The sequence below is a fragment of the Protomyctophum parallelum genome, assembly GCF_964188405.1.
Source record: "Protomyctophum parallelum genome assembly, chromosome: 10".
Taxonomy (NCBI): Eukaryota; Metazoa; Chordata; class Actinopteri; order Myctophiformes; family Myctophidae; genus Protomyctophum; species Protomyctophum parallelum.
The window spans coordinates 26,772,875-26,784,977 of NC_139704.1; the positions used below are offsets into that span (position 1 = coordinate 26,772,875).

Consider the following 12,103-nt stretch of genomic DNA (forward strand, 5'->3'; position numbering starts at 1 on the left):
GTGGAAAAAGGTAGTCGACGAACATTTTTCGTCTTGGTTTTAGTCGACGAAAACAACACTGCGTGGTAACAGAAATATTGGGAACTCCTGATTTAAAGGATAAAGCATTGTTGTTGTTGTTCAGATGCCAGCGGGGGCCGTCTCCATGTTCGGCCCCGGGACCAAGAACCTGCTCTCTGAGGCCCTTCAGAAACGCCAGCCGTCCCCCAGCTGCGACTCTGACAGATCTGACGAGGTATGTCCTCTCTGTCCACACTTTATTTCTCTTTGGTCAGGGAACCCATTCAGTGAAACCCACACGTTTAGCGGTGTTGCTCATTCCACGATCGCACGATCCTTACAAGTTATACTTCGTTGTCAAGGTGACTAATCAATGATGACAACGATATAAAATACAATACCATCTGGCGTTACTGAAGGGGAAAAATAATCGACAGAATTTACGTTTCCGAATTAACTGTGGGGCAAGCTAGTTTCAAAGCCTTTATGCTCTCTTCTATCTCTTCCCATCCAGCCATCATATTGACACATTTTCAAATTAAAAATGTGAATAATAATAACATCATTAATAATAATATATTCTGAATAATAGCCGAACATGAATGGTAAATGGTGCATTTATATAGCGCCTTTATCCAAGGCGCTTTACAGAGATTGTGCAATACATTCACACACACACACACACACACACACACACACACACACACACACACACACACACATTCATACACCTTTACATAGATTGTGCATTACATTCACCCATTCACACACCAATGCCGGAGGAAACCATGCAAGGCACCAACCTGCACATCGGGACCAATTAGGGGGTTCAGTGTCTTGCTCAAGGACACTTCCACACTAACTTTGGGGGAGCCCGGGTTTGAACTGGGAACCTTCTCAGTCACTCCTAGCCCTGAGCTACCGCCGCTGAGCCACTGCCGCCCTGAATGAAGCTATTTCTCTGGTTTCAGAATGGACGTCCACCAGATGTGGAGAAGGTTCCTAGCACGCAGACGCACAGACCCGCCACAAGAGGGCTCTTTTCTGACGAAGATTCACAAGTAAGATTTCAGCAAGGTTGAATCCATAGATTAGATATAGAAAGGTAGACTCCTCCCTCGGCTCTGGTGCGCTTGTATCTCGAGAAAATGCAGGCTTCGGTGACGCACATCGCATGCGGAAGCTTGCCAATTCAAAAAAGTTTTTATTTATATATCAATGAATAAACACGAAAACTTCGACATTCTGATTGGTTGACATGACGTTCCAGACTGAAACCTCAAAATAAAATGACCGAATTAGTTTTAATTAGTTTTGTGTCTTTGCAGATAATCCCAAGCCTCCCTAAGAGCCGGTCCCAGCCTGAGCCCAGCAGCCATGCAAAGACCAGCAAGGCCCCTCTGTCCCTGTTCGACGACGAGGAGGAAGAGGTGAAGTAACACGCACACGTTTCAGGTATTTCTAAGCGTGTATTTTAACAGTGAAGTGTCTTCGTGATAACAATCCCGTCTTCCGATCCCCGCACAGGATCTGTTCGCGTCGGCGGCTAAATCGAAGCGCAGCGCGAAGCAAGCTGAAGCCACGACGCCGCAACCCAAGAAGACCGCAGCCAGCTCGCTGTTCAGCGACGACGAGGTAAGCCTGTCTCCTCACGTCACCTCACCGCCATGCACCCTTTATTATATCGTTGCTGTTGGGAGGAAACCACCTAACTCAATTTTTTAGGTTTTTTTCATTTTTTTTGCATATATCAGTGCTATTGTGAACACCCTTTACGCCTGTGTGTTGTTTTGAAAATATTGAACCAATGGAAAGTAAAGTAAAAAAACGCTTTGGACAAAACCTCTTAACTCCATTGGACCTTCAAACTGTCTGCTAAAGAAACTAACTCCACCACCTCTCCCCCTCTCATGCAAGTAATTGACGATATACAGTATAAAGTCACAACACCAACTTTGATGAGGCAGTATTGCTTTGTTTTAAAAAAATACGGTTCTCTCATTTTCCTGAAAAAGTTATATTTTTAGTTTCCTGATAAATGAACAGTAGGTGGTTTTTCCCGACAGCAGAGATACTTCTGTCCTACGCACCTGTCACCAACCTGTTGAGGTGTTTTTTGGCCTTTTTCTATATAATATCTAAAGTATAAAATAGGGCTGAAGTGTTTAGGTAGTTAAATTGAATGGCAGGCTGCAAAAACATACACAAAAAGACACATTTTAACAAGTCACATAGCTCAGTGGCCTTGTGGTTTGAGTGTCCGCACTGAGACTGGAAGCTTGTGGTGTTTTGATGTGGTGTTTTGACTTGACACGTGTGATTGACAGGACCAGTGGCTGAACTCCAAAGCCCCTGCAGAGACCAAGACGGGAGGGATGAAGTCCAGCGTGAGCGCCCCCTCTAGTCTCCCCAGCGTCATTACATCCCAGAAAGGCAGTCTCTTTGATAACGATGAAGATGATGACCTGTTTGCTACCACTAAAGTGTCCAGGTATTCACATGGAAGCAATCAATAATAATGATCATTGTGCACTTACGTTAATTAATAACAGCTGGTAACTTCTGACCAAATCCTTTGGGACAGTATAGTATAGTATAAAATGAAATAAACATGATGGACCCGTTACAGGTCCATTTGGTTTGATGTTACGCTCTCTAGAGTAAAATTATTGTTAAACATGATCTGCATTGCTTAATTTAAAAGAATCTACACAATTAGAATGTAGAAGAATGATTATTTTGATCAAGGTTTGCTATATCAATACAGCATGGAATTGTGGACATAATCATGAAGGGACATTTCACCGCTGGAAGAAACTGCAGTCACTCATTGTAGTAGATAACAGTAGCACAATTTGAAATGTGCATCCTATGGCCAGAACAATAATGTAGTCTGTGTGTTTGACTGGATTGCTGAATTCCTAAAATGACCATAATGCTTTGGTGCACTGTTCCTCCTTGTGGAGAGGGGGAGGGCTGTCTTACTGAGACAACGTGTAGTCCAGGAAGGAAGTGAAAAACACATTATTTCACACACGAAACAAACCTAGGAAAGTGTTTTCTTGTGTCCTGAACATCATTAAAATAAGATCTGGTTGCAAAAGGGGTGAAGTGACCCCCTTTAAGTCTTGGGTCTGAGAGGCTAAGGGCCGATTCATACTCCTATTTTAGAGCCGAATAAAAGTCGGTTCGGCGCTGTAGAGCCTACAATGTGACGTCATTTGAGGTTCAGGGGGGCGGGTACCGTCCTAAAGTCGGCTCTTCGGTGCTACTGAAAATTTCTGACGAGCCGAAATCATTTCGGCACTACAGCGCCGAAACAGCAGTAAAATAGGAGTATGAATCGGCCCTTAGAGCTCCAATTTCGTCTCAGACTTTACCCGCAGCGCGGCCCACAATTCAGCCGCTGCCCGAAAATACTAATATAGGAGCTTTCTCTGTCCCTTAATGGTATTTTCGTCCAGCGTCACCCGCTATATTTTTTGCCGACACCGGTATTTGCGCCTAGAGGTGTGGTCATGGGCGTGTTGGCACGCTTTCCCCTAAATTGCTAATTTGGTCACACACATTTGGGAAAGCGACAGTGGAGTTTAAAATCACCCGTAACGCAACACTCTTCCATGGGCTTTAGACCGTAAGGCTATGAAGCAATATAGCACTAACGGATAAGGGATCTATTAAAGGCAATGGCATGACGTGGACTGGTGATTGGTTACATTTGGTTTAATTATTGTAACGCCCAAACCACACCTATGCATAATATAACGGGTAACGGAGGTGTTTAAGGGATTTAGACAGGTAACCAAAATACCAACTTTAGTGGGGAACACCCTTTCCCCACTCCTAAATCCCCAAATAGTGGCTTTAGAAAGATGAGACAAAAATGGAGCCCTATATATCTCATCAAACGGTGGGCCGTGGCTCAAATTAATAATGGACCTTAATATGAAAAGGGTTGAAAACCAACTGGTGTATTAACGTCTCCATTACTGTCCTTGCTGCAGTCAGAAGAAACACCACAGGGTGGCGCTGATGTTTGAAGATGAGGGTGGTGATGATGATGACGATGGTGGTCAAGGATCTCTGTTCGTTTCCAAACCTGCTGATGTCATCAGTGCTGCCACTCCAGCCAATCAGGTGAGTGGGAGGAGTCCATCCTATCTGGATCTGTGCTTCTCAAGGTGTTGAGGGGTCCTTAAGGGGGGGTTCCAGGGAGTCCCCTAGCAAAACCGGTTAATAATGCGTTAATATGAGTATAACCACTTTAACTACTACTGTGTACATTTGCTCTTCAAAATAAGATCTTGAAAGAAATTTGGAACAACGCAAACCATGCCAGTCTTGCATCTTTTATTTTGGAGTGCCGCTTCATCCATTTAGTTGGTTTATGAGTTAAGTTATTATCAAAGCTGAGCACCTACTGCCTCAACCAAGGGCACTTTCCAGGGGAAGCACACCTGGGTTTTTTTATGGGTCCGATCAACTGTTTGGGAAAGAGATACTACTACATTTGTGTAAAAGAAAGTTATTTTAGGTAATCCAGTCGCAGTGTGCCGCAGGTTCGACTCCCGAGCCCGACACGGCCTTTACTGCATGTCATCCCCCATCTCTCTCCCGTTTCCAGTCAGCCTACTGTCTGTCCCTTCAAAAACCAATAAAAGGCGTTTCTTAATTTCCTGTTTTTGTCCCCCCACCCCTGTTGAGCAAAACCCTGTACTTCCTCTTTCCTCCAGAGTGGTGCTGCGGCCCCGCCCACAACACCGGCCCATCCCTCTCTGCCCCAGAGAACTGAGGCGCAACTCCCTTCAACAACACCAGGTCTGAGCTGTTAAAGGGATATAATTCATGAATTAAACATGATTGGGGTCATTTCAATTGACTCCAGATAGTGTTTGATTCCGTATTTACTAGATATTTGATATTCATTTTATCTCTTTTATTCCCATCCTATACAAACCCATTCTAACTTCAAACTCCTTTTTTTGTTGCCTCAACGGTTCAGGCCTGCCAGCAGGGGTCAGTGAGGGCAGGAAGAAGCCCCCCGGAGCGGTTAGTCTGTTCGGGGGTATCGACGTCCTGGCCTCCAAGCAGCCCAAGAAGAGCCTGGTGTCGGACCAGGCTGAGCCCAGTGAGAGCATCCTGTCCGGGGGGGACGGCCCCCCGTCGCCTGCCAGCCATGAAAGAAGTACTTCGCATGTTTTCTTTTTTACTTCAATAAAAGTATCAATACCGCAATGTTAGAAATACTACTGATTTAAAGTAGCAAAAGTAAAAGTAGTCATTATGAGGATTCAAGGTCCCATTTCACAAGATTTCAAATGTATAAAAAACCTTTAAAAAGGGCAGATGTACAAGTTCACAACGTGTCGCTTTGTGATGTACTGTGAGCTTGGTTATTTTCAAGTGGCTGAAGTGGTTATGTTTTGTAATAATAATCTAAAGACGGAAAGTAACTAATATTTGCCTTTGAGATGTAGTGGAGTAGAAGGAAAAGTATAAGAAAATTGGAAATACTCCAATATAGTGAAAATAAATAAATAATAATAATTATAATAATTATAATAATATATAAATACATCTGCCACCAGCTGTGCCGCTGTCCCCCAATACGAGGGAAGAGAAGAAAGCCAACAAAACGAAGGCCGTCAGTCTTTTTGACCAGGAGGACGACCAGGACGAGGACGACCAGGACGAGGACGACCAAGACGAGGACGACCAAGACGAGGACGACCAAGACGAGGACGCAGAAGGAAGCGCAGCCGCCACACCGGCTGCTAAGAACACACTCAAGGTCTGTAGAACAGCCACCACACCGGCTGCTAAGAACACACTCAAGGTCTGTAGAAGAGCCACCACACCGGCTGCTAAGAACACACTCAAGGTCTGTAGAAGAGCCACCACACCGGCTGCTAAGAACACACTCAAGGTCTGTAGAACAGCCGCCAGGCTGCTAAGAACACACAATGGAAATGCATTGAGGCGGCCATGACACAGTGAGGCCTAAGAACACACTCAAGGTTTGTTTAATTTAACAAAACAAAAACACAACGTTAGAATATGGAGCTGACAGCAGCGATACAGAGCTGTGTGTTAGACCCCCCCCCCCTCATGCAGGCCACAGCAGAGACCACCAGGGTTAGGGTTAACGGTATAGAGGTGTGTGTGTTTGACCCCCCCTCCCCCCCCTCATGCAGGCCACAGCAGAGACCACCGGGGTTAGGGTTAACGGTATAGAGGTGTGTGTGTTTGACCCCCCCCCCTCCCCCCCTCATGCAGGCCACAGCAGAGACCACCGGGGTTAGGGTTAACGGTATAGAGGTGTGTGTGTTTGACCCCCCCCTCCCCCCCCTCATGCAGGCCGCAGCAGAGACCACCAGGGTTAGGGTTAACGGTATAGAGGTGTGTGTGTTTGACCCCCCCCCCTCCCCCCTCTCATGCAGGCCGCAGCAGAGACCACCAGGGTTAGGGTTAACGGTATAGAGGTGTGTGTGTTTGACCCCCCCCTCCCCCCCCTCATGCAGGCCGCAGCAGAGACCACCAGGGTTAGGGTTAACGGTATAGAGGTGTGTGTGTTTGACCCCCCCCTCCCCCCCCTCATGCAGGCCGCAGCAGAGACCACCGGGGTTAGGGTTAACGGTATAGAGGTGTGTGTGTTTGACCCCCCCCTCCCCCCCCTCATGCAGGCCGCAGCAGAGACCACCAGGGTTAGGGTTAACGGTATAGAGGTGTGTGTGTTTGACCCCCCCCTCATGCAGGCCACAGCAGAGACCACCAGGGTTAGGGTTAACGGTATAGAGGTGTGTGTGTTTGACCCCCCCCTCCCCCCCTCATGCAGGCCGCAGCAGAGACCACCGGGGTTAGGGTTAACGGTATAGAGGTGTGTGTGTTTGACCCCCCCCTCCCCCCCTCATGCAGGCCGCAGCAGAGACCACCGGGGTCTTCCAGGACGAGGAGCTGCTGTTCAGCCGGACGCAGCAGAGAGACAACGACCCAGATGTTGACCTCTTCACCACCTCAGGGAGAGCTGTGGTCAGTTCACACTCTATCTCTCTCTCTCTCCCCTCCCACCAGACTCAACCTTTCCCTCTGGTTCCCCTCCACACATGCTCCTCATTGCTTGCATCACACCACAGGGCTCGTTACAGAAACCATGTCACACATTCTGAATGGCTGTTATGCCTTTAAAGGTGCAGTGAAATGAAAAAGACGTTTTTCACACTTTTAGACCATATCCGTGGTCATTATATGGGCATACCTAACAATGGATGCCAATTTTTTTTTGAAAATTCTCATTTCTGTGTGTTTTTATATCAAAGGTCCATAAAAACGATTGCATTATTTATTTATTAAAACGAAAACGTGCTGCGTGATGACGTGTAGAGATACACATCGATAAAAGCCAATAACAATGAAGCTCACCCGTTTAATTTCCCATATTTGCGCGTCCGTCCATCACAGCTGCTACTGATTACAGAATACTCAGTTTTTATTTCCATTCCAGATAACATCCAGACAGTGTATTACTTGCTTTCAACTTAATCATTGCGCTAGAATATGTATCTGAAAACATTATATGGAAGAAATAAGCCACATAACAGTAAACTGGGGCCTATTTCACGAAACTTGGATTAGAGATTAAGCCGGGCTTTAACACATATCCTGGTTTAATATATCCTGGATCAGTGCTTAACCGGTTTCATGAAAGCTGGTTGATCTTGCCAGATTAATTTAACCAGTTAACCTGGATATGTTGAGGCTTGATTCGGTTTCATGAAAGTGATGCTACATAAGTTACCATGGAAAAATTGTAAAAGTGAAAACCACTAAATATTACCATTACTCATTGTTTTACAACATATTACCATTGTAACGTTTCACCCACTACTAGTCCTACATACTTACACCTAGAAACCCCATTCAACCCTATTTAGGTTCATCCTACGGTGGACATGTGTGCCTGAAAAGGAATCTTTGAAATGTTTCATCGTTTTAGAAATATAGTGCTTTCAAATTTGAGACATTTATAGGCAGATAGTGGCACTTAAAAAAATCACTTTCACCTAGAAACTCCATTCACACTTTGTAAAATTCAGCTTACTGTGGAGACACATGCTGGAACTTTTTACTTTGAAATGTTTTGTAGTTTCTGAGTTATTTAACTTAAACGCCCAATGCATTCTCAATGGCAATAGCACAAACTTTGGCATGCTACATGAACCCATGACCCGGACCTGTCTGGACAACAACCCCCTTCCCCAAAGGTAGCTCCCTCAGAGGAGGGAGTTATGGCCAAATATCACAATGCGACAATATCATTATGCTTACAATATTAAGAATTCTGTTTTAAGTTAATAGTAGTGGTAAAATGTAAACTATATTTTTGGGGTAGTTAATCATTCAGTCTATCCATTTGTAAGGCGTCTATAGCGTATGACGCCGAGAGGCTAAAGCGGGGAAATGTTTTATCTGTCAGACTCGCTGCTTTAGTCGTTGTTATAATGAGAATCACTGCTCCAGGCCAGAGTACTGCTTTAGGTATATGTTTATTAAAGTTAAGAAGTTTACCACAGTGCATCATAGCATCGTAAAAGCGATTTGCGGTCAACAAAGTTGGACCTCCCCCGTTCACCCCCTCTCTCCTTCCATTCATGAAAATGCCGCTTTGCGAACAGCTGACTTTCTATGAGTGACGTAGGCTAGTAGCACACAACACCACGTGACCCATATAGCTGTCACCAACATTCCGGCCCCTAATTATTACATAATAGACAGTAATAATTATAAATGCATAGATTCGATTCATATTGAAAAACGTTTACATTACATTCTTTTTCACATCTTTTCTTTTTTGCGATTTTTTTGTGCGCAAGAAGTTCATAGTTCGTTGCCGGTCTTGAAAAGAACCCCACGCAAAATCAAAACGAATTCAAAGTCATGAAAAAGTCAAGTACTCCAATGTCAGGGAAAAAGTAAATCCAAATCCTTGGAAAAGGAGTGAAGCGTACCCCAATGTCAGGGAAAAAGTAAATCCAAATCCTTGGAAAAGGAGTGAAGCCCACTGAAGCGTACCCCAATGTCAGGGAAAAAGTAAATCCAAATCCTTGGAAAAGGAGTGAAGCCCTCACGACTCCTGTAGGCAGATCGTTGTCAGGGATCTGCAAAGAAGGCTGGTCTTAATCCGGACCTGTCTGGCATAGTCTCTGTAATCCTTCCGATGATCTTTGTCTGTGTCTGTGCTTTCACCTTCACCTCTATGTCCTTTATGGTGCTCTCATGGGCAGCCTTTTGCTTGTCGAGCAACTTCCGTGACTGCTTCTCTTCTTCTTGTTTAGTATGCAGTTTTCCAATGTGTGAATTCTCTTTCTCTGCGAGTTCCTTCTTTGTCTGCTGCAGTTGCTGCTCCCTTTCTTGAAGACCCTTCAAACCTTGTAGAAGCAGTTCCCTTTCATGCTTACATCCCGTCTTTGTGTTCTCCAGCTGGTGCGCCAGATCTTTCAAGTCGTCATCTGTGACATTACACAACTGAGTGTTCGCGTTCTCCAGTGTCTTCTCAGACTGGGCTTGAGAGAAACTCTCCCGCAGATCCTCCACCTCCTTAAACTGGAATAGGTCTCGCAGAGCAATCTCTCTTTTCATGACAATGTGTTCATTCTTCTCCTGGGGAACCATATTCAAAGCATTGATTCCAGTGTTGAGTTCCTTCTTCATGGCTTTCTCCTGTCCTCCCCTGAAGTGCTCATGAATCCGATGGATATTCTCAAACGCCTCGGCCAGGTCAGCAGAAAGTTCTCCCAACTCGGTCTGCTTCACGTCCAGTCTCTCCAAGGTTTTCTGGTTCATGTCTTCAACATGTGCCTGGAATCCTAGGTCTCTCTCTTTCAGGAAGGCCTCCACTTCTGCTCTATGCGTCTCTTTGAGATTGTCCAGGGCAGTAACATGCTGCCGGGTTAGGGCATCCAGCTGCCACTGGCGAGCTTCCTCTAATGCTTGATTATTGTGATTGGCGATCAGTGACGGTCCAACCAGCTCCATTGCCTTGTTAGCCATTTCCATAGACTTGCAATCTTCCCTTGACGGTCCTAGTAGTTCATCCTGGCTGTTTTCAGGGAAATCTGTCTTGAATTTCTGGTTCCAGAGCTCGTCAAGGGTGACAGCAGAGATTTTGTTACTGCAGATAGCAGGATCATCACTGCCATTTCCTCCAAGTGGTCCATTTACGGTCCAGCCGAGCATCGTCTTGACTGCGTATGGCCCTCCATCCATACTTCGGATGACTTCCAGTGGTTCCAAGGCCTTGGGAACATTCAAGCCAATCAACATCTCCACGTCTGCGTCGATCTGTGGCAGATAGACATGCTTCAGATGAGGCCATTTCTCCAGATCTTGCTGTCGTGGGATGTTACTTCTGTTGACGGGCATCTGTTGTTGTGCAAAGATTTTGGGCACTTCACAGTACTGGTCACTGTTCAAGCCAGCGACTTCCAAGTCGGATGCAATGCAGCTGTCGACCACCTTTTTTTGACCCATTGTACGTAAAAGAATCCTTGTTCTTCTCCCAGAAAGCCCAAGCTTCTCCATCAGACCCACTGTACAGAAGGATGCTGAGCTCCCTGGGTCTAGGAAGGCGTAGGTTTGCACTGACCTTTGACCTCTACTTGCCTTCACCTTAACTGGTACGATGGCAAGCTTACAGTCTTGATCACCGGCCCCAGTGAGACCACCGGTATTGATTTCAACTAGAGCTCTGTCTGAGTTGTTCCTGTTCCTATCTCCATTCTCAGAGTGGATGTGAAGCAAGGTCGGGTGCCGATTGCCACATGTCTTGCAAGACAGACGTTCCGTACACATTCTGTTAACGTGCCCAGGGCACAAGCATCCAAAGCAAACTCCCTTCTTCTTCAGGAACTCCATCTTCTCACTGTGAGCTCTCCCCTCCAATAGAGTACACGATTCCAGTGCATGTCCACTCTTTCTGCAGAAAAGACATGTTTCCTCAGGTCTGTCCTCGTCTCTGTTCTCCCAATGAGCATCTCTTTCAACAGATGTGAAAGTGGTGGCAAAGCTACTCCCTCTAGCCTGAAGACGAGGCACTGGTTTGGCTCTTCCACTTTCATCCTGTATGTCTCCGAACACAGGGTCTGTAGCGATTCTTGCTTCACGCTCGATAAAAGTCACGATATCGGCAAACATGGCTCGTTTGCGCTGCTTTTCTTGTATGTTAAATGCTTCTGTTCGCCACCTGTCCCTCAACTTGTAGGGCAGCTTCTTAATCACAGCAAGCATGTTTGCAGAGGTGTTCAAGTCACATAGGTTGTGTATGTCTTCCATTGCGTTGCAGCATCCTCGCAAGAATAGGCTGTATGCTTGCAAGGCTTTCCCATCCTCTGGCTTAATTGCTGGCCACGAAAATATTTTGTCCATATATGCAGATGCTATGACATGCTCATTTCCAAAGTGCTCCTGGAGTAAAGCCTTTGCCGTATCATATCCGGTGCCATCAGTCATGTGTTGACAGCTTCTGACTAGCTGTTGAGGCTGCCCCCTGGTGTATTGCTCTAGATAGTGCAGGCAATCGATGGAATTGTCGGTCCTCCGTTCTATGGTCTGCTTGAATGACTGCATAAAGCCATGATACTGCAGAGGGTCACCATCAAACAGCTGGATGTCTCTTTTGGGCAGTGAAGCAATGCATTGCTGATAGACCAACATTGAAGTTATATCATTTTGTTTGTTCATTATAGACATCATGTTGTTCTGCTCACTGCTGGTGTTCATAGAAAGAGGTTGTATGTCTCTATACAAAGGCAATGGATGCTCTGTAGCCTCTGGGGCCATGCTCTGTGTGAGCGCTGAGGGCCTCTGGGGAGGTCTGGCTCCATCAGGTCGTTTTTCCTTTGGCCGTGTGCCTCCAAACGCAGCAGGTTGTCCTCTTCCATCCTTGTGTGGTATAAATGGCTCTGCGTTAATGTTGAGGCCTGTTTCAAAGTACGAGCCCATTCCGTCCGTGGCACTCCGCCCTGATTTCCTAGAAGCGGCACTCCACATTCCTGACCCAGAGGTTCTTAAGACATTCAGTTTCGCCACCGATGCGGCCATGTCTGAA

General features: G+C 45.9%; 1 protein-coding gene across 1 annotated transcript in view; it reads left to right on the forward strand.

The window, feature by feature from the left end:
* Window positions 1-12,103, forward strand: part of LOC310865761 (WASH complex subunit 2C-like) — a 30,500-nt gene that overhangs the window by 6,370 nt on the left and 12,027 nt on the right. The window contains exons 8-17 of the mRNA XM_083774969.1: window positions 125-235; window positions 972-1,061; window positions 1,329-1,430; window positions 1,528-1,635; window positions 2,328-2,491; window positions 4,005-4,137; window positions 4,734-4,818; window positions 5,003-5,185; window positions 5,589-5,791; window positions 6,916-7,029. Coding sequence (XP_083631095.1) covers window positions 125-235; window positions 972-1,061; window positions 1,329-1,430; window positions 1,528-1,635; window positions 2,328-2,491; window positions 4,005-4,137; window positions 4,734-4,818; window positions 5,003-5,185; window positions 5,589-5,791; window positions 6,916-7,029 — 1,293 coding nt within the window. The remainder of the gene's footprint in view (window positions 1-124; window positions 236-971; window positions 1,062-1,328; window positions 1,431-1,527; window positions 1,636-2,327; window positions 2,492-4,004; window positions 4,138-4,733; window positions 4,819-5,002; window positions 5,186-5,588; window positions 5,792-6,915; window positions 7,030-12,103) is intronic.